At 47.7% G+C, this 23271-nt stretch overlaps 1 protein-coding gene across 3 annotated transcripts in view; it reads left to right on the forward strand.

The window, feature by feature from the left end:
* Positions 1 to 23271, forward strand: part of ASXL1 (ASXL transcriptional regulator 1) — a 177204-nt gene that overhangs the window by 121598 nt on the left and 32335 nt on the right. For all 3 annotated transcript variants that reach the window (XM_069243388.1, XM_069243391.1, XM_069243390.1), the window contains one exon: positions 16634 to 17228. In XM_069243388.1, coding sequence (XP_069099489.1) covers positions 16634 to 17228 — 595 coding nt within the window. The remainder of the gene's footprint in view (positions 1 to 16633; positions 17229 to 23271) is intronic.

Below are 23271 nucleotides of genomic sequence, written 5' to 3' on the forward strand. Positions count from 1 at the left end.
GACTAAACAACTATTTATTGCATTTCAAAAACCTCATGCAGGAAACCCAATATCAAAACAAGGTATAGCCAGATGGATAGTTAAATGCATCCAAATCTGCTACCTTAAAGCTAAACGACAGCTGCCCATTACACCAAGGGCACACTCAACCAGAAAGAAAGGTGCTACCATGGCCTTTCTAGGAAACATCCCAATGCAAGAAATATGTAAGGCAGCCACATGGTCTACGCCTCACACATTCACCAAGCACTACTGTGTAGACGTGTTATCCGCACAACAAGCCACAGTAGGTCAAGCCGTATTAAGAACATTATTTCAGAATACTCCCACTACTACAGGCTGATCCACCGCTTTTGGGGAGATAACTGCTTACTAGTCTATGCAAAACATGCATATCTACAGCGACAGATGCCATCGAACTGAAAATGTCACTTACCCAGTGTACATCTGTTCGTGGCATCAGTCGCAGTAGATTCGCATGTGCCCACCCGCCTCCCCGGGAGCCTGTAGCAGTTTGGAAGTTACCTTCAGCTATTTATATATGTATCATCTCAACCTTAAATAGGTGCATACTTAGTCACTCCATTGCATGGGCACTATTACTACAATTCAACTCCTACCACACCCTCTGCGGGGAAAAACAATCGAAGATGGAGTCGACGCCCATGCGCAATGGAGACAAAAGGAGGAGTCACTCGGTCCCGTGACTCGAAAGACTTCTTCGAAGAAAAACAACTTGTAACACTCCGGCCCAACACCAGATGGCGAGCTATTGCAAAACATGCGAATCTACTGCGACTGATGCCACGAACAGATGTACACTGGGTAAGTGACATTTTCATACTTTAACCTTTATTATGTACATACGTATTCATTCCTTTGCATGGGCACTATGACTAACATACACAACTCCTACCTCACCCTCTGCGGGGAAAACAATCTAAGATGGAGTCGACGCCCATGCGCAATGGAACCGAAAGGGGAGGAGTCCCTCTGTCTCGTGACTCGAAAAGACTTCTTCGAAGAAAAACAACTTGTAACACTCCGAGCCGGCGGACTGTGCTCAGCATGTGAATCTGCAGCGACTCATGCCACGAACAGATGTACACTGGGTAGGTGACATTTTCCATATGCGCCCCCTCCCAAGAAAAAGGATGAAACTAATCTTTCCCAAGAGAGTCTTCATTATATAAGTGGAAGAACCTGGAAGAGCCAGCTGCATTGGCATGGTAAGACCCAGGTCAGTGTTCCACTGAAAGTCAATTACCTGTAGGGATATGGACTACCTTAACAGTTTTGGGTTTTTCACCTTTCATCTACATAAGCCATCTGAGAGCGCTGTGGTCAGTTTGAAGAAGGAAGTGATTGCCTAAAAAGTATGGCCTCAACTTCTTCACGGACCAAACCACAGCAATGGCTTCCCTCTCAATGGCACTCCAATATTGCTATCGGGAGAGTAACATGCTAATGAAAGCAACAGATTGGTCATGCCGTCATTATTGATTTGGGACAGGACTGCTCCTGTCCCATGTTCAGAGGCATCTGTTTGCACTATGAACTGCTTGTAATCTGGAGATTTTAGAACAGGTGCTGAGCACATTATTTTTCAGGGCGTCAGAGGTCTTAACAGCTCACTGTTCAGTTTACCATTTTGACCATCTTTTTGGAGGTCAGTTCTGTGAGAGGTGTCACAATTCTGCCACGTCCTTTCACAAACCTGTAGTAGCTGGTTGTAAGGAAATGCCTCCTTGGCATGGTTGCCCCCTGACTTTTTGCCTTTGCTGATGCTATGTTTACAATTGAAAGTGTGCTGAGGCCTGCTAACCAGGCCCCAGCACCAGTGTTCTTTCCCTAACCTGTACTTTTGTATCCACAATTGGCAGACCCTGGCATCCAGATAAGTCCCTTGTAACTGGTACTTCTAGTACCAAGGGCCCTGATGCCAAGGAAGGTCTCTAAGGGCCGCAGCATGTCTTATGCCACCCTGGAGACCTCTCACTCAGCACAGACACACTGCTTGCCAGCTTGTGTGCGCTAGTGAGGACAAAACGAGTAAGTCGACATGGCACTCCCCTCAGGGTGCCATGCCAGCCTCTCACTGCCTATGCAGTATAGGTAAGACACCCCTCTAGCAGGCCTTACAGCCCTAAGGCAGGGTGCACTATACCATAGGTGAGGGTACCAGTGCATGAGCATGGTACCCCTACAGTGTCTAAACAAAACCTTAGACATTGTAAGTGCAGGGTAGCCATAAGAGTATATGGTCTGGGAGTTTGTCAAACACGAACTCCACAGCACCATAATGGCTACACTGAAAACTGGGAAGTTTGGTATCAAACTTCTCAGCACAATAAATGCACACTGATGCCAGTGTACATTTTATTGCAAAATACACCCCAGAGGGCACCTTAGAGGTGCCCCCTGAAACTTAACCGACTGTCTGTGTAGGCTGACTGGTTCCAGCAGCCTGCCACACTAGAGACATGTTGCTGGCCCCATGGGGAGAGTGCCTTTGTCACTCTGAGGCCAGTAACAAAGCCTGCACTGGGTGGAGATGCTAACACCTCCCCCAGGCAGGAGCTGTGACACCTGGCGGTGAGCCTCAAAGGCTCACTCCTTTGTCACAGCCCAGCAGGGCACTCCAGCTTAGTGGAGTTGCCCGCCCCCTCCGGCCACGGCCCCCACTTTTGGCGGCAAGGCTGGAGGGAACAAAGAAAGCAACAAGGAGGAGTCACTGGCCAGTCAGGACAGCCCCTCAGGTGTCCTGAGCTGAAGTGACTCTAACTTTCAGAAATCCTCCATCTTGCAGATGGAGGATTCCCCCAATAGGGTTAGGATTGTGACCCCCTCCCCTTGGGAGGAGGCACAAAGAGGGTGTACCCACCCTCAGGGCTAGTAGCCATTGGCTACTAACCCCCCAGACCTAAACACGCCCTTAAATTTAGTATTTAAGGGCTACCCTGAACCCTAGAAAATTAGATTCCTGCAAACTACAAGAAGAAGGACTGCCTAGCTGAACACCCCTGCAGAGGAAGACCAGAAGACGACAACTGCCTTGGCTCCAGAAACTCACCGGCCTGTCTCCTGCCTTCCAAAGAACTCTGCTCCAGCGACGCCTTCCAAGGGACCAGCGACCTCTGAATCCTCTGAGGACTGCCCTGCTTCGAAAAAGACAAGAAACTCCCGAGGACAGCGGACCTGCTCCAAAAAGACTGCAACTTTGTTTCGAGGAGCAGCTTTAAAGACCCTGCAATCTCCCCGCAAGAAGCGTGAGACTTGCAACACTGCACCCGGCGACCCCGACTCGGCTGGTGGAGAACCAACACCTCAGGGAGGACCCCCGGACTACTCTCCGACTGCGAGTACCAAAACCTGTCCCCCCTGAGCCCCCACAGCGCCGCCTGCAGAGGGAATCCCGAGGCTTCCCCTGACCGCGACTCTCTGAAACCTAAGTCCCGACGCCTGGAAAAGACCCTGCACCCGCAGCCCCCAGGACCTGAAGGACCGGACTTTCACTGCAGAAGTGACCCCCAGGAGTCCCTCTCCCTTGCCCAAGTGGAGGTTTCCCCGAGGAAGCCCCCCCTTGCCTGCCTGCAGCGCCGAAGAGATCCCTTGATCTCTCATAGACTAACATTGCGAACCCGACGCTTGTTTCTACACTGCACCCGGCCGCCCCCGCGCTGCTGAGGGTGAAATTTCTGTGTGGGCTTGTGTCCCCCCCGGTGCCCTACAAAACCCCCCTGGTCTGCCCTCCGAAGACGCGGGTACTTACCTGCTGGCAGACTGGAACCGGGGCACCCCCTTCTCTCCATTGAAGCCTATGCGTTTTGGGCACCACTTTGAACTCTGCACCTGACCGGCCCTGAGCTGCTGGTGTGGTAACTTTGGGGTTGCTCTGAACCCCCAACGGTGGGCTACCTTGGACCAAGAACTGAACCCTGTAAGTGTCTTACTTACCTGGTAAAACTAACAAAAACTTACCTCCCCCAGGAACTGTGAAAATTGCACTAAGTGTCCACTTTTAAAGTAGCTATTTGTGAATAACTTGAAAAGTATACATGCAATTGAAATGATTCAAAGTTCCTAATGTACTTACCTGCAATACCTTTCAAACAAGATATTACATGTTAAATTTGAACCTGTGGTTCTTAAAATAAACTAAGAAAATATATTTTTCTATAACAAAACCTATTGGCTGGATTTGTCTCTGAGTGTGTGTACCTCATTTATTGTCTATGTGTATGTACAACAAAGGCTTAACACTACTCCTTGGATAAGCCTACTGCTCGACCACACTACCACAAAATAGAGCATTAGTATTATCTATTTTTACCACTATTTTACCTCTAAGGGGAACCCTTGGACTCTGTGCATGCTATTCCTTACTTTGAAATAGCACATACAGAGCCAACTTCCTACATTGGTGGATCAGCGGTGGGGTACAAGACTTTGCATTTGCTGGACTACTCAGCCAATACCTGATCACACGACAAATTCCAAAATTGTCATTAGAAATTGATTTTTGCAATTTGAAAAGTTTTCTAAATTCTTAAAAGACCTGCTAGGGCCTTGTGTTAGATCCTGTTTAGCATTTCTTTTAGAGTTTAAAAGTTTGTAAAAAGTTTGAATTAGATTCTAGAACCAGTTGTAGATTCTTAAAAAGTATTCCAACTTTTAGAAGCAAAATGTCTAGCACAGATGTGACTGTGGTGGAACTCGACACCACACCTTACCTCCATCTTAAGATGAGGGAGCTAAGGTCACTCTGTAAAATAAAAAAAATAACAATGAGCCCCAAACCTACCAAAATACAGTTCCAGGAGCTTTTGGCAGAGTTTGAAAAGGCCAACCCCTCTGAGGGTGGCAACTCGGAGGAAGAGGATAGTGACTTGGAGGAAAATTCCCCCTTACCAGTCCTATCTAGGGAGAACAGGGTCTCTCAAACCCTGACTCCAAAAATAATAGTCAGAGATGCTGGTTCCCTCACAGGAGAGACCAACACCTCTGAAATCACTGAGGATAACTCCAGTGAAGAGGACATCCAGTTAGCCAGGATGGCCAAAAGATTGGCTTTGGAAAGACAGATCCTAGCCATAGAGAGGGAGAGACAAGAGATGGGCCTAGGACCCATCAATGGTGGCAGCAACATAAATAGGGTCAGAGATTCTCCTGACATGTTGAAAATCCCTAAAGGGATTGTAACTAAATATGAAGATGGTGATGACATCACCAAATGGTTCACAGCTTTTGAGAGGGCTTGTGTAACCAGAAAAGTGAACAGATCTCACTGGGGTGCTCTCCTTTGGGAAATGTTCACAGGAAAGTGTAGGGATAGACTCCTCACACTCTCTGGACAAGATGCAGAATCCTATGACCTCATGAAGGGTACCCTGATTGAGGGCTTTGGATTCTCCACTGAGGAGTATAGGATTAGATTCAGGGGGGCTCAAAAATCCTCGAGCCAGACCTGGGTTGACTTTGTAGACTACTCAGTAAAAACACTAGATGGTTGGATTCAAGGCAGTGGTGTAAGTAATTATGATGGGCTGTACAATTTATTTGTGAAAGAACACCTGTTAAGTAATTGTTTCAATGATAAACTGCATCAGCATCTGGTAGACCTAGGACCAATTTCTCCCCAAGAATTGGGAAAGAAGGCGGACCATTGGGTCAAGACAAGGGTGTCAAAAACTTCCACAGGGGGTGACCAAAAGAAAGGGGTCACAAAACCTCCCCAGGGGAAAGGTGGTGAGACAACCAAAAGTAAAAATAGTCAAGAGTCTTCTAAAGGCCCCCAAAAACCTGCACAGGAGGGTGGGCCCAGAGCCTCTTCACAAAACAATCCTGGGTACAAGGGTAAAAACTTTGATCCCAAAAAGGCCTGGTGTCGAAACTGTAGTCAGTCTGGACACCAAACTGGAGACAAGGCCTGTCCCAAGAAAAGTTCCACTCCAAACTCCAATCCAGGTAACACTGGAATGGCTAGTCTCCAAGTGGGATCAACAGTGTGCCCAGAGCAAATCAGGGTCCACACTGAAGCTACTCTAGTCTCTGAGGGTGGGGTGGATTTAGCCACACTAGCTGCCTGGCCTCCTAACATGCAAAAATACAGGCAGCAGCTCTTTATTAATGGGACAAGTGTAGAGGGCCTGAGGGATACAGGTGCCAGTGTCACCATGGTGACAGAGAAACTGGTTCCCCCTGGCCAATACCTGACTGGAAAAACTTATACAGTCACCAATGCTGACAATCAAACTAAAGCACATCCCATGGCAATGGTAACTTTAGAATGGGGAGGGGTCAATGGCCTGAAACAGGTGGTGGTCTCCTCAAACATCCCAGTAGACTGTCTGCTTGGAAATGACCTGGAGTCCTCAGCATGGGCTGAGGTAGAACTAAAAACCCATGCAGCCATGCTGGGTATCCCTGAACTGGTGTGTGTAAAAACAAGAGCACAATGCAAGGCACAGGGTGAAAAAGTAGAGCTGGAGTCTGGAAAAATGGCCCAGCCTACCAAGAGAAAAGGAAAGTCAGTTGGGAAACCAACTGCAACACAGTCAGAAAAAGAGAACCTCTCTTCTCAGGAAGAAGTTCTGCCCTCTGAGGGAACTGAGCCTTTGGAGCTTGAACCTTATCAGGTTGAGCTCTTAGGCCCAGGGGGACCCTCAAGGGAGGAGCTGTGTAAGGGACAAGAAACCTGTCCCTCTCTTGAAGGCCTTAGGCAGCAAGCTGCTGAAGAGTCCAAGGGCAAGAAAAATGGAACACATAGGGTCTATTGGGAAGATGGACTCCTGTACACTGAGGCCAGAGACCCCAAACCTGGTGCCACTAGGAGAGTGGTAGTGCCTCAGTCGTTCAGAGAGTTTATTCTGACCTTAGCCCATGATATTCCCCTTGCTGGGCATTTGGGACAAACCAAGACGTGGGAGAGGTTAGTCAACCACTTCTACTGGCCCAATATGTCCCAGAAGGTTAAGGAGTTTTGCCTCTCCTGCCCCACCTGTCAATCCAGTGGTAAGACAGGTGGGCACCCAAAGGCCCCCCTCATTCCACTTCCAGTGGTGGGGGTCCCCTTTGAAAGAGTGGGTGTGGACATAGTTGGTCCACTAGAACCTCCCACAGCCTCAGGAAATATGTACATCCTAGTAGTAGTGGATCATGCTACTAGGTATCCTGAAGCTATTCCCCTTAGGTCGACTACTGCCCCTGCAGTAGCCAAGGCCCTCATTGGTATCTTTACCAGAGTGGGTTTCCCTAAGGAGGTGGTGTCTGACAGAGGTACCAACTTCATGTCAGCATACCTAAAGCACATGTGGAATGAGTGTGGAGTGACTTACAAATTCACTACACCATACCATCCACAAACTAATGGCTTAGTTGAGAGATTCAACAAGACATTAAAAGGCATGATCATGGGGCTCCCAGAAAAACTCAAAAGGAGATGGGATGTCCTCTTGCCATGTCTGCTTTTCGCTTACAGAGAGGTGCCACAGAAGGGAGTAGGATTCTCACCCTTTGAACTTCTGTTTGGCCACCCTGTAAGGGGACCACTTGCTCTTGTAAAAGAAGGCTGGGAGAGACCTCTTCATGAGCCTAAACAAGACATAGTGGACTATGTACTTGGCCTTCGCTCTAGAATGGCAGAGTACATGGAAAAGGCAACCAAAAACCTTGAGGCCAGCCAACCGCTCCAGAAGTTTTGGTATGACCAAAAGGCTGCACTGGTGGAGTTCCAACCAGGGCAGAAAGTCTGGGTTCTGGAGCCTGTGGCTCCCAGGGCACTCCAGGACAAATGGAGTGGCCCTTACCCAGTGCTAGAAAGGAAGAGTCAGGTCACCTACCTGGTGGACCTGGGCACAAGCAGGAGCCCCAAGAGGGTGATCCATGTGAACCGCCTTAAGCTCTTCCATGACAGGGCTGATGTGAATCTGTTGATGGTAACAGATGAGGATCAGGAGGCAGAGAGTGAACCTCTCCCTGATCTTCTGTCATCGGACCCAAAAGATGGCTCAGTAGATGGAGTGATCTACTCAGACACAATCTCTGGCCAACAGCAAGCTGATTGTAGGAGAGTCCTACAACAGTTTCCTGAACTCTTCTCCTTAACCCCTGGTCAGACACACCTGTGTACCCATGATGTGGACACAGGAGACAGCATGCCTGTCAAAAACAAAATCTTTAGACAGTCTGACCATGTTAAGGAAAGCATCAAGGTGGAAGTCCACAAGATGCTGGAATTAGGAGTAGTTGAGCGCTCTGACAGCCCCTGGGCTAGCCCAGTGGTCTTAGTCCCCAAACCTCACACCAAAGATGGAAAGAAAGAGATGAGGTTTTGTGTGGACTACAGAGGGCTCAATTCTGTCACCAAGACAGATGCTCATCCAATTCCTAGAGCTGATGAGCTCATAGATAAATTAGGTGCTGCCAAATTCTTAAGTACCTTTGACTTGACAGCAGGGTACTGGAAAATAAAAATGGCACCTGGAGCAAAAGAGAAAACAGCATTCTCCACACCTGATGGGCATTATCAGTTTACTGTTATGCCCTTTGGTTTAAAGAATGCCCCTGCCACCTTCCAAAGGTTGGTGAATCAAGTCCTTGCTGGCTTGGAGTCCTTTAGCACAGCTTATCTTGATGATATTGCTGTCTTTAGCTCCACCTGGCAGGATCACCTGGTCCACCTGAAAAAGGTTTTGAAGGCTCTGCAATCTGCAGGCCTCTCTATCAAGGCATCCAAATGCCAGATAGGGCAGGGAACTGTGGTTTACTTGGGACACCTTGTAGGTGGAGGCCAAGTTCAGCCACTCCAACCCAAGATCCAGACTATTCTGGACTGGGTAGCTCCAAAAACCCAGACTCAAGTCAGGGCATTCCTTGGCTTGACTGGGTATTACAGGAGGTTTGTGAAGGGATATGGATCCATTGTGACAGCCCTCACTGAACTCACCTCCAAGAAAATGCCCAAAAAAGTGAACTGGACTGTGGAATGCCAACAGGCCTTTGACACCCTGAAACAAGCAATGTGCTCAGCACCAGTTCTAAAAGCTCCAGATTATTCTAAGCAGTTCATTGTGCAGACAGATGCCTCTGAACATGGGATAGGGGCAGTTTTGTCCCAAACAAATGATGATGGCCTTGACCAGCCTGTTGCTTTCATTAGCAGGAGGTTACTCCCCAGGGAGCAGCGTTGGAGTGCCATTGAGAGGGAGGCCTTTGCTGTGGTTTGGTCCCTGAAGAAGCTGAGAACATACCTCTTTGGGACTCACTTCCTAGTTCAAACTGACCACAGACCTCTCAAATGGCTGATGCAAATGAAAGGTGAAAATCCTAAACTGTTGAGGTGGTCCATCTCCCTACAGGGAATGGACTTTATAGTGGAACACAGACCTGGGACTGCCCATGCCAATGCAGATGGCCTTTCCAGGTTCTTCCACTTAGAAAATGAAGACTCTCTTGGGAAAGGTTAGTCTCATCCTCTTTCGTTTGGGGGGGGGTTGTGTAAGGAAATGCCTCCTTGGCATGGTTGCCCCCTGACTTTTTGCCTTTGCTGATGCTATGTTTACAATTGAAAGTGTGCTGAGGCCTGCTAACCAGGCCCCAGCACCAGTGTTCTTTCCCTAACCTGTACTTTTGTATCCACAATTGGCAGACCCTGGCATCCAGATAAGTCCCTTGTAACTGGTACTTCTAGTACCAAGGGCCCTGATGCCAAGGAAGGTCTCTAAGGGCTGCAGCATGTCTTATGCCACCCTGGAGACCTCTCACTCGGCACAGACACACTGCTTGCCAGCTTGTGTGCGCTAGTGAGGACAAAACGAGTAAGTCGACATGGCACTCCCCTCAGGGTGCCATGCCAGCCTCTCACTGCCTATGCAGTATAGGTAAGACACCCCTCTAGCAGGCCTTACAGCCCTAAGGCAGGGTGCACTATACCATAGGTGAGGGTACCAGTGCATGAGCATGGTACCCCTACAGTGTCTAAACAAAACCTTAGACATTGTAAGTGCAGGGTAGCCATAAGAGTATATGGTCTGGGAGTTTGTCAAACACGAACTCCACAGCACCATAATGGCTACACTGAAAACTGGGAAGTTTGGTATCAAACTTCTCAGCACAATAAATGCACACTGATGCCAGTGTACATTTTATTGCAAAATACACCCCAGAGGGCACCTTAGAGGTGCCCCCTGAAACTTAACCGACTGTCTGTGTAGGCTGACTGGTTCCAGCAGCCTGCCACACTAGAGACATGTTGCTGGCCCCATGGGGAGAGTGCCTTTGTCACTCTGAGGCCAGTAACAAAGCCTGCACTGGGTGGAGATGCTAACACCTCCCCCAGGCAGGAGCTGTGACACCTGGCGGTGAGCCTCAAAGGCTCACTCCTTTGTCACAGCCCAGCAGGGCACTCCAGCTTAGTGGAGTTGCCCGCCCCCTCCGGCCACGGCCCCCACTTTTGGCGGCAAGGCTGGAGGGAACAAAGAAAGCAACAAGGAGGAGTCACTGGCCAGTCAGGACAGCCCCTCAGGTGTCCTGAGCTGAAGTGACTCTAACTTTCAGAAATCCTCCATCTTGCAGATGGAGGATTCCCCCAATAGGGTTAGGATTGTGACCCCCTCCCCTTGGGAGGAGGCACAAAGAGGGTGTACCCACCCTCAGGGCTAGTAGCCATTGGCTACTAACCCCCCAGACCTAAACACGCCCTTAAATTTAGTATTTAAGGGCTACCCTGAACCCTAGAAAATTAGATTCCTGCAAACTACAAGAAGAAGGACTGCCTAGCTGAACACCCCTGCAGAGGAAGACCAGAAGACGACAACTGCCTTGGCTCCAGAAACTCACCGGCCTGTCTCCTGCCTTCCAAAGAACTCTGCTCCAGCGACGCCTTCCAAGGGACCAGCGACCTCTGAATCCTCTGAGGACTGCCCTGCTTCGAAAAAGACAAGAAACTCCCGAGGACAGCGGACCTGCTCCAAAAAGACTGCAACTTTGTTTCGAGGAGCAGCTTTAAAGACCCTGCAATCTCCCCGCAAGAAGCGTGAGACTTGCAACACTGCACCCGGCGACCCCGACTCGGCTGGTGGAGAACCAACACCTCAGGGAGGACCCCCGGACTACTCTCCGACTGTGAGTACCAAAACCTGTCCCCCCTGAGCCCCCACAGCGCCGCCTGCAGAGGGAATCCCGAGGCTTCCCCTGACCGCGACTCTCTGAAACCTAAGTCCCGACGCCTGGAAAAGACCCTGCACCCGCAGCCCCCAGGACCTGAAGGACCGGACTTTCACTGCAGAAGTGACCCCCAGGAGTCCCTCTCCCTTGCCCAAGTGGAGGTTTCCCCGAGGAAGCCCCCCCTTGCCTGCCTGCAGCGCCGAAGAGATCCCTTGATCTCTCATAGACTAACATTGCGAACCCGACGCTTGTTTCTACACTGCACCCGGCCGCCCCCGCGCTGCTGAGGGTGAAATTTCTGTGTGGGCTTGTGTCCCCCCCCGGTGCCCTACAAAACCCCCCTGGTCTGCCCTCCGAAGACGCGGGTACTTACCTGCTGGCAGACTGGAACCGGGGCACCCCCTTCTCTCCATTGAAGCCTATGCGTTTTGGGCACCACTTTGAACTCTGCACCTGACCGGCCCTGAGCTGCTGGTGTGGTAACTTTGGGGTTGTTCTGAACCCCCAACGGTGGGCTACCTTGGACCAAGAACTGAACCCTGTAAGTGTCTTACTTACCTGGTAAAACTAACAAAAACTTACCTCCCCCAGGAACTGTGAAAATTGCACTAAGTGTCCACTTTTAAAGTAGCTATTTGTGAATAACTTGAAATGTATACATGCAATTGAAATGATTCAAAGTTCCTAATGTACTTACCTGCAATACCTTTCAAACAAGATATTACATGTTAAATTTGAACCTGTGGTTCTTAAAATAAACTAAGAAAAGATATTTTTCTATAACAAAACCTATTGGCTGGATTTGTCTCTGAGTGTGTGTACCTCATTTATTGTCTATGTGTATGTACAACAAAGGCTTAACACTACTCCTTGGATAAGTCTACTGCTCGACCACACTACCACAAAATAGAGCATTAGTATTATCTATTTTTACCACTATTTTACCTCTAAGGGGAACCCTTGGACTCTGTGCATGCTGTTCCTTACTTTGAAATAGCACATACAGAGCCAACTTCCTACACTGGTCAAGCCAAGGAATGCCCTTACTTGTGTCTGGGTTGTTGGAGCTACTCAGCCCAGAGTTGTAAACAGGACAATTACCTGCCGCCATATACCCTTTCCAAATTACCCAGTGTTCCTAATGCAACACCAAACCCCTGAGAGCTTGGTCATCCAAGTCTCCACGTCCCTGGGTGTATTCCATTCCGCTCCCCCGGATAGGGAATTAGTGAGGCTGAATCAGCTTGGGAAGATGTTTTCTTCCTCCAGCCTGGCATTGCGGTCTGTGAGCATCACTTGCCTTTACACCCATACTTTAAGGGACACGGTTGCGCAGATGCTGCCACAGGTCCCGAAGGAGGCCTGGACCATTCTGTCCCAAGCTGTTACTGACAGGCGAGATGCAGCGAAGTACACAATATGATGTGGTCTGGATACGACCAACTCACTAGGCATATTGCTTGCATTGCCGGTGGCCTTGAAGTGCCACGCCGGATTGAGGACGTCTGGCTTTTCAGGGGGTGTTCAAACCACCCTCAAAGTTATGCCCTTTGATGGCACCCGTCTCTTTGGAGACAAAGCAGATTGCGTGATCACTTTAAGGAGTCTTGGGCTACGGCCAGGTACTTAGGCCTCTCAGCTGTCCCTCGCCCCTCAGTCTGCTTTTCCCCCCCCCTTTCGTGGCTACTGAAGCGGTGCCCAACTATGTCAGTTCCCCTCCAGCCACCGTGCCTTGCCTGCTGCATAGCCTGTGTGTGGCCAGGTATGTGGGAGACAATTTGCCCTACCAGCGCCCCTCGGTGTTCGCCAAAGTGATGGCAGTGGTTGCAGCTCATCTGCACAGGCCAGTGGTTTCAGTCTTCCCCCTACCTCGATGACTGCTGTTGAAGGCGAGCTCGCCCCAGGCTATCATCTCCCATCTCCGGACTACACTGTATCTGCTGCATTCTCTGGGGTTCGTAATAAATGTGTTGAAGTCACACCTGACCTCCTCTTAGATGCTCCCTTTCATCAGAATTGTTCTGGACATTTTAGGGCTTATCCTCATGAGCGGGCAGTCCAGGATTTTTAGGCCACAATACCGATCTTTCAGCTTCTATCCTGGATTTCGGTGAGAACGACACCGAGATTGCTGGGCCTCATGGCCTCCTGCATCCTGCTGGTGACACATGCCAGATGGCATATGTGAGCTCTACAGTGGGACCTGAAGTTCCAGTGGGCACAGCATCAGGGTAATCTTGCTGACATGGTCCAGATCTTCGAGGAAACTGCGCAATATCTGCAGTGGTGGTATGAACCACGATTTTGTCAGAGGCAGATACCTCTCCCTTCCCAAACCGGATCGGACAGTAGTGACAGATTTGTCACTCCTGGGATGGGGCTGTCACATGGGAGTGTCTGAGATCAGAGGAGTCCGGGCTCCACATCAGTCTTTTGGAGCTCAAGGCGGTCTAACTGGCATTGAAAGCATTCTTTCGATCTCTCAAAGGGAAAGTAGTACAGTATTTACAGACAACATCTCCGCCATGGGGTAGTATAACAAGTGGGGTGGGGTTGTGTGGACCCTTTGTGAGGAGCATTTCCCTGGTGGTTCAACACCTGGCGGGCTCTCTGTACACTAGAGCCGACTAACTCAGCCATCAATGCCTGGTCGATCATGAATGGCATCTCCACCCAAAGGTCGTGCAATGTCTTTCAGCAATGGAGGGTAGGGGGACGACCCTTGTTAGATCTTTTTGCCTCTGCATAAAACATGCAATGTCAGCAGTTTAGCATGTTGGAGTTTCCAAGGCAGCACTGGCTTGGTGACGCTTCTCATCTTGAGTAGTGCTCAGGCCTCCTGTATGCCTTTCCACCCATACCACTTCTGCCCAGAGTTCTCAAGATGATCAAGACCGATCTGGCACCAGGAATCCTTGTGGTTCAGGACTGGGCACGAAGAGTCTGCTTTCCTGAGTTATTGAGCATAGCCATTGATCCTCTGATCAGATTGCTCCTTCTGGAGGATCTTCTGTTGCAGCAGCAGGGAAGGGTTCTCAAACCAAACCTGTCCAGTCTCTGCCATCTTGTGTGGAGATTGAGAGGCGGTAGTTGACAGCTTTTGACCTTCTGCCCGACTTCTGTAACATTATCTTGGTGGCCCTTCGCTAAAACGGTATACACCTGTCTGGAACAAATTTGTGGCATGATGCATAGATAAGTCTGCCCCTTTGTCCGAGGTACCCCTGTTTATACTTTCTTTGGTTAAGCAGAGCTCTGCTTTGGGCTCCCTTAAAGGTTATATGTCTGTGATTTCTGCGTTTTTGAGATTACCTGGTCAACCCTCTTAAAGTCTCCCATAGTCAGTAGGGTCCTTAAGGGTTTTACCCATATGTTTCCTCTATCACCATTCATAATGCCCCAATGGGAATTGAATTTGGTTCTTACCTTCTTAATGTGCGCTCCTTTTGCGCCACTCCACATTGTTATCTAAGCCACCCTACCTTTCCTTCTATCCTGACAAAGTGGTGCTTTTCACCAGATCTTCCTTTTTGCCAAAAGTAGCTGCACTCTAGGCCAATCCATTACCTTGCCTACTTTTTATGTGTCTCCTTGTCCTTCTAAGGAAGAGGAGAGGCACCACGCCTTGACTTAAAAAGAGCGTTGGTGTTCTTCCTTGATCGTATGAAAGAGTTCCGCACAGCTGATCAACTCTTTGGTATGTAGGTGCGAAGAAAGGTCCGGCAGTGCAGAAGAGAACCATCTCTTGAAGGGTCATTCTCTGCATTAAAATGTGCTACGCATTGGCTAAAAAGCAGTTGCCCCTGAGGGTTTGTGCGCTCATTCCACTAGAGCGACAGCTGCAACCACTGCATTAGCACGGGGAGTTCCAGTCCTGGACAGTTGTAAGACAGAAACGTGGGCTTCTCTGCACACATTCACTAAACACTACTGCCTGGACAGACTGTTCTGAAGGGACGAGTATTTTGCCTGTTTGGTCCCACAGGACTTCCTGGTATGATCTTGGGTCACAGACCCACCTCTGGGGATGGTCTGCTTGAGTATCTATTCTAAGGTAAGGAACCTGCAACTAGAAGTCAGATGAACAAGTAACTTACTTTTGGTAATGAGTTATTTTGTAGAGACCCATTCTAGTTGCAGATTCCTTGCCAACCCACCCATCCTCTCCGCCATGCAAACTGATTTATCGCGACAGGGACTTCGCTTTCAGGCCCTAGAGGTCAGTGTTAGCCATTGCTCCGTTCTTCTGGCGTGGAAAGTCGTGAAAAGAAAATGACATCAGCTCCCTAGGTGTGGTGCCTATATAGGTTCTGTGACACATCTGGCGCGCACGACTGTGACGATGGGTGTGGAGCCCACCGATGCTGGTTGACAGCGCATAGAGGTAGGTACTGCTCGAGAAGAATCTCCAGATCCAGACTGAGCCTTGGGGAAATTCCAAGGTAAAGAATCTCCAACTAGAATATGCCTCTACCAGATAAGGCGTTACCGAAGGTAAGTAACTTGTTCTTTTAAGGCATATACAGCTATTTGCACAAATAATAGCGTGCCACTGAATTGCCTGGAAAACCCATTTGGCCGTAACGTGGACAACTGTTGTTACTCCATAATTTCTAAGGATGCAATCTGGAAAGAAATCTGAGATGCTCTTTTTCTGTTTTAAGAGTGGAAAATATTCAGTTGAGGCTTAAAAAATGCAGTTCAATGATGAAACAATACCATAATTGAACCTAGTACAAAAGCAAGAAGATATTTTTTTAATTCCACATAGGTTTGTTAAATACTGTCGTTCTGAAGGAGTTACTGGAAGGATTGAAGCAAAGTAATACAATGGAGGTCCAAAGGATCTCTGTTTTAAAGCACAAGGGCATCCAGAAAGACAGTCATCCGAGATGTTAATTACATTCACTCTTCAGCTCTGAGGACAAGGAGCGGATATGAAGTCAGGCAGTGGGCCTTTATAATGGGCCGAATATGCCACTTGGGCATCTGCCTTGGATTTCCATGCTAAGTTATGTTTCTGCTCTGATGTAGTAAATGGAAATGTACATTACAAAGTTAGCTATTATGCTTTCCTTCAGTGTCCACATGATCAGTCACTAACCACTAACGCACCATTCTGCCTTAATGATGCCTCAGCTGGTAATAGCCTATGTTGGTACCATCATGTGGTCATAATCTCTTTAATGATTGTGTTATTTCCAGGTCCCTTTCCTGATACCACCTTTGTTACACTCACACCTCCACCGCCTATTGTTGCAATTACTTGTGAAAGTTTGATATAATATTGTCTTTTTTGTTCTCTCACTTGTTTGAAAGATGTTCTATGCTCTGTTAAGATCTTAAAAGACCCAGTTAGGATTAACATCTTTTTTTGAGTTTTTGTAATTCAGATATTTATTAGACTTTTAAGATGGTGTGCTACTGTAAAGCTTCTCCACTGAGGCTGTCTTTACTTGCTTTTCAGGTTGGGGTTGACTAGAGAGCAGACTGAGCAAATTTGCACGCAACAACCTGTTGAAAACCAGGTGGAGCAGCATTCTCCGGCAGAAGCAGTCAGAGCATCTAGGAGGTTGAGAGACCTTAATTGCAAGAAGCACTCTCGACTAGAGCCGAGAAGCAGACCTAAGAGCAGTTGCAAAGAACCAAAGATCGAAACATCCCCTAGTGGTGAAGAAACGGAAGGAGATACAGAATCCTCTATCAGCAGTGAGAGGAAGCTGGAGAGGGTCCTGGAAGAAGAAAGACATTGTCGTCTGTCTGCTGCACCAGATGCACAAAGTGAATCAACTTCATCACCCTCCACGCTTCCCAGTAGTTCAGAAATGCTGCCCGTTTTACATATTTCTGATGGAAGGGTTCCGTTACCTCCACAAGATAGCACACACCAAGAACTGAAGGACCAGAAGCGAAAGTGCATTGAGGAGGTCACAGCCTCTAGCTCCTTCTCCGAAAAGAAGCCCCGTCTTGAAGACCGCCAGTCCTTTCGTAACACAATTGAGTGTGTTAGCACCGAAAAGCCACAGCCCACTAAAGAGGAGCCCAAAGTCCCACCTATCCGGGTACGTGAACCTTCAGCAGCTGCTTGACGGCTGTTCATGATGTGGCAGATATTCAAATCATAGTGACTTGAGGCCCCCCCCCCCCCCCCCATTGTTCCACATCATGTGCACACACCACTTTTGTCCCTCAACACAAAAGGTATGGCTGCCAACATCCAGTCATATTTTATATATTTGATTGCAAATTGGAGAATGTGGCCAAGAGCTTTAAGGAAAGGTGGGAGACCAAACTCCTTTCTCGTTTGATAAGTAACCCAGTGGTGATGTTTTAGAAAAGGCGGGATAATTTAACCTGTATATTTAAAAAAGAAGAAAAAAGGTTAAAAGATCAAATGTATATTTAGACAAGTGGCGGTTCTGATTTTTTCCTGCTTTTTAATGCAAAGCTTGAGCCACTGCTTGGATTTCTCAAAACTCTGAATGTCCACTTGCAGGGTGCGTCTTCAGCAGATCATCAATACATCTCCAGACAAGGGTAGTTAGCTTAACAGTATCTTTTAAAGTACTTGGTAAGACTAGCTCCCGCTTCATCTCTCTTCTTGGCATTTTGCGCACCATCTGGAAGGATTGGTGTATTGTGTGCTGTATAGTCTGTCATGAATAGCAGCGATTGACTTGAATTGTGTTTCTATGAAGTACTAAATAGTGCTGCTTGAAAAAGAAAATAATTGAACGTAACCAGCACATTATAAGGCTGCTTCAAACTATTTTGCTTTGGGAACTAGGTATACACATTGTGCTGATTGACAAACCTTTTCACTGTTCCTTTGTTTATGAAGTGAGACCACCTTGTCAGTATCTCAAAGTGTTAGGAATGTGTCTTGAGTGATGTGAAATTACTTAATCTTCAGGCATGCTTCACCTTTATCAAGTAACGTGTTGCAGTTTTGATACATCCTTCAAGAATAGCTGCAGTTTTGTCCTATTTAGGCTCAGGCAACAATTGAAATACCATACCCCATCACGTCTCTTAATTTTACCTGGTGTGCATGGTTAACAAAAGTTCAGCCCAAATCAGGAAGGATGGTGACATGTTAATCTTTTTCCAAAGGAATCCAGGGTACCACCTTTCTTATGGTTTTGGAGTGGGAGGGCCAGGGACAATGACAAAAATAAAACCTCCTTCTTACGGCTGCTGCTACTATGACCGGGTCCAGCCGGGCTTGATCATTCATATTAAGGGAGCTTCTTCTGGTGCCTTGCACTTCAGATTTCGTCCCAGAGGCAGGTGACAAAGAAGACACCAATGTGTCAGTTTCCCTTTCCTGGTTTGTGCCTGTAGAAAGAAAATGGAAGCCTTCTCCCTTCCTTTTCTGATTAAAATCTGTACACTGTGATACTGACCCCAATCAGGCGGAGGACCTGCGTCACGTTAATTGAGGTTATCAGTGGTCTACTATACCTGTATTTTTTTCATCCCCAAATAAGATTGATCTTTTCCAAACCATTTTCACGTGTTCACTTTGAAGGATAAAATCCTGCTTCTATGTCAGTGAGACTTTCAGTGCAAGATTTGAAAGACTTTATTCTCCTGATCCACCCAACGCATCACCAGTAAGTTTGGTTTGTGATAAATGGATGACACTATCTTTTCAAGGTCCAGCTCTTATGGTTAATTGATGTTCAAGGGTGTTTATATAGTGTTTAACATCAGTGACGGCGCTCCTGCACAGAAACTCCATACATGGATTTTCTTACTTAAGTGATTTTCCGATCAGGGGCAACAGCAAACTGTGATAACTAGCACAAACTTGGACAGCAGTGTCCCTATTCCATTGCCTAGGCTTGACGATGAATGCAAAAAAAAATCCCATTTTGGACTGCAACCGATTGAGCCCTTCCGTTGATCTGTTTTAAAGCAGTAACAGGCAAAGCATACCCCCAACGAACAGAGGGTGATGGAATTTCAACAGCTGTGTCTTATGTTCAGATACTCCGTTTTGTCACTGTTAGCACAGTAATGAAACTGTTGGGAATGATGGCTTCATGCATTTTGGTTGTACCACATGCCAGGTTCCACAGGAGCCCATTACAAGAATGCTTCAAGGCATTGAGCAGAAGGGCATTGGTAGGATCCTAGTGTTGGGAACAACCAGGGCCCAGCACTATTTGTTTTGGTGATACAGCTTGCTGCTAGGTAGGCTTTCCAAGACTGCCTTCCGCAGGTCCCGCTCACCCCAATGCACCTCTCATAGGGTGGGGTGCTCACTTCCACAAGATGACTGTCCAAGGCACTTGGACTCTTCAGTACCATGGGCTCCACATGAATTCTAGCCATCAGACTAGCACTGAAATAATTTTGGACTCTCATTTATGGGAAAGCAGTACTAAGAAGGACAGACTACATGACAGTCATTTTATACATCTAGAAGCAGGAAGGGGGTGCCACTCTCCCCATAGCTCTGTGCACTAGCTCAGGAAATTTGCATTAAGCATGCTTCATCAATCTCACCTACTGGTGTCGCATCTGCCTAGAGTTGAGAATGATTTTGCAGACATGCTCAGCAGGACATATTAGAGGGCCCACTAGTAGGAACTGCACACACAAGGCCTTCAAAGGTAATTTCATTCTGTTCACCAGAAAACAGAAAATGCCAAAACTTAACTTCGAGTTCCAACAATCCATGGGCAATTCACTCACACTGCACCACTTCACACCCACAGTCCATGGGTAATGCAGTATGGATGAATTGGTCAGGGATTCTTGTCTATGCTGTTCACATCTCCCTCTGATTTCCCTATGTTTGGAGGAAAATGAGGCAGGTGCCCATGACCCTCTTCTAGTGGCACCAACTTGGGCAAGACAGCCTTGGTATTAATGATCCTGGAGAAGTCAGTCAGTCCTCACAAAGCTAGACCTTCTCACTCAGTATCCGGGTCAGCTCAGTCACCTATATCCCAAGCAGTTGAACCTTGCAATCTAGCACCAGAGTTCCTAGAGTTCTCCAGCCTTAACCTTCCGAATGAATGCGTGGCACAAAAGCCCACTTTAGGAAGCTGGCTCTCTATATAGTGCACTAAAATGGAATATTCTTGGCGGGGGTAGGGACAGTGTCAGAGGTTGGTCTCCGTGGGTTGAGGTGTGCACCGGGGAGGGTCCCAAGGCAGCACCAAACTTACACATTAGTGGCACAGGGGTGGCTGTGTGCAGAGTGCCAACACAGCGTTGGACACCCAATGCTATCCAATAGAGGCAGAAGGTATCTGCTGAAGCACTGCTTATAGGTGAGTGATGCAGGGTCACGGGTAGATCTCTTGTAGTTAAAGTGAGTACAAGGAGGGGAAACCAGGCAGCACCAAACTTACACCCTCAGTGGCACAGGGTGACTACACCCTTCCTGTGACCACTTTCTTTGGGAAATGGTATAGCTTTAAACCTGTTGGCCTAATTCCTTCCATGCAAGATGGAGGAATTTAAAAAAGTAGTGTCCACTTCAGCTTGTCCACCCTAGGGGTGGGACTGGCATGAAGTGTGCACTCATCCTAATTTACCAAATTTTCCCAACAGTCTTGTCTCCAAAAGTGGGATCAGGAACTGGCAGTCTGCCTCCAAGGCATTTGAAGCTTCCCACCCTGGAATGGCCATCCTAGATGGTAGAGGAGATCGCACCTCTGCCCAGAGCAAGCCTTTGTTTTCAACTCTTCCTTGAGGTGGCTGTACTGGTGTCAGTGCCCACACTAGGAGTTAGTAGGCTTATTTAAGTGGCACCTCTAAGGTGTCCTCTAAGTGCATGTATTAATAAATCCATCACTGGATTCTGTAAGGGTTTATTAATACGAGATGTTTGATACCAAACATTCCTATGGTCAGTGAAGCCATCATGTAGCTGGGAAACTTGTAATGGCCAGTGTCCAGCACATGTACTAAAATGTCTTCACTGTTCACTTACTGTGTCTTGAGAATCAACAGACATAACGGGCATATTTGCTCATGCAGATATTTAATCTCATGTAATATAATGCACCCTGCATTTAGGGCTTGAAAGCCTACTAGAGGGCTGCTTACATATACTGCATGCAGTGTGAAGGGGACAGGGCGCACAGGCTATGTTCTAGGTCTTGTTTTCATTTTGGATCTGATCCAAGACACGCAGCCTGTGTGCACTTAGCAAAGGGGTTCCCTAGGGTGGCACAATTCGTGCTGCAGCCCTCTGGGGCTTCCTTTAGTACCCCATGCCCTACGTACCAGGGGTATTATTTTCTAGGGACTTATAGTGCTAGCTTAAAGGTTTACTAATAGGGAAAATCTACGGTACATTACAAGGACAGGATGCAGCAGGCCTGAAGAGAACACGCATCAATCCCTAAAAGTACCCAGTATAAACCAATAGTAGTTCAGTCGATATGGTGTGCAACTCCACCCTGGCCCCTGCTGCAAAAAAGAGCCAATCTGGGCAAAAGAAGCCCCAACAATACAAGAACATTTAGGGGGTGCACCACTCTAGAGACATCCAATGGCCACAATAAGCAAGAAAAGTCCAATGTCGTAGAAATAATGTGAAGCTCCTTTCAGTTGCTTTCCGAAGATTTTATTGTTGACAAGTAGAGCTTGTTGTAACAAGAGGTTCATAAAGAAAAAAGCAGCCAACGCGTTTCGCCCCATACAAAAGGGGCTTCCTCAAGGCTGCAAAGTAACATATAACCATGAGACAATAATAGAATGATATAATGATACCCGTATACCACCAAAGAACACCATATTGACAAATAAATGAAGTACTTGTTTTTAAATACTAGTAGTTAAGTGAACACATTGTGTGGTGATCGATCAAAAATACAATACAAAAAGAAAGTTCTGAATACTTGCAAATATTTTGAAATATTTAAATGTTGTGTTGGTCTAGAACGAGAAAGAAATAACGCATGATCAAAGGAACCGGCAAGGAGAAGAAATGAGTACCAAAGGAGTCCAGAAAGTGCAACGTGAACTAATTAAAGATTAGGGAAAGTTGCCATGCAAAAAAACGTGATAAGACAAGTTCCTCATAGAAGATGAGGGTACAGGAAATATTAAAAGTTTTAAAAAAAATGATTTCCCTGCCAAGGGGCACCGTTCGCATGAGTGTAAAAAGTGAAATGAGTTTAAAAGGGTAAGTCAAAAAAACACACATACCAAAAAGATATTCTTAGTTTATTTTAAGAACCACAGGTTCAAATTTAACATGTAATATCTTGTTTGAAAGGTATTGCAGGTAAGTACATTAGGAACTTTGAATCATTTCAATTGCATGTATACTTTTCAAGTTCTTCACAAATAACTATTTCAAAAGTGGATACTTAGTGCAATTTTCACAGTTCCTGGGGGAGGTAAGTTTTTGTTAGTTTTACCAGGTAAGTAAGACACTTACAGGGTTCAGTTCTTGGTCCAAGGTAGCCCACCGTTGGGGGTTCAGAGCAACCCCAAAGTCACAACACCAGCAGCTCAGGGCCGGTCAGGTGCAGAGTTCAAAGTGGTGCCCAAAACGCATAGGCTATAATGGAGAGAAGGGGGTGCCCGGTTCCGGTCTGTTTGCAGGTAAGTACCCGCGTCTTCGGAGGGCAGACCAGGGGGGTTTTTGTAGGGCACCGGGGGGGGACACAAGCCCACACAGAAATTTCACCCTCAGCCGCGCGGGGGCGGCCGGGTGCAGTGTTAGAACAAGCGTCGGGTTCGCAATGTTAGTCAATGAGAGATCAAGGGATCTCTTCAGCGCTGCAGGCAGGCAAGGGGGGGCTTCCTCGGGGAAACCTCCACTTGGGAGAGGGACTCCTGGGGGTCACTTCTGCAGTGAAAGTCCGGTCCTTCAGGTCCTGGGGGCTGCGGGTGCAGGGTCTTTTCCAGGCGTCGGGACTTAGGTTTCAGAGAGTCGCGGTCAGGGGAAGCCTCGGGATTCCCTCTGCAGGCGGCGCTGTGGGGGCTCAGGGGGGACAGGTTTTGGTACTCAGTCGTAGAGTAGTCCGGGGGTCCTCCCTGAGGTGTTGGTTCTCCACCAGCCGAGTCGGGGTCGCCGGGTGCAGTGTTGCAAGTCTCACGCTTCTTGCGGGGAGTTGCAGGGTTCTTTAA

The sequence above is a fragment of the Pleurodeles waltl genome, chromosome 7 (genome assembly GCF_031143425.1).
Source record: "Pleurodeles waltl isolate 20211129_DDA chromosome 7, aPleWal1.hap1.20221129, whole genome shotgun sequence".
In the NCBI taxonomy this organism is placed as follows: Eukaryota; Metazoa; Chordata; class Amphibia; order Caudata; family Salamandridae; genus Pleurodeles; species Pleurodeles waltl.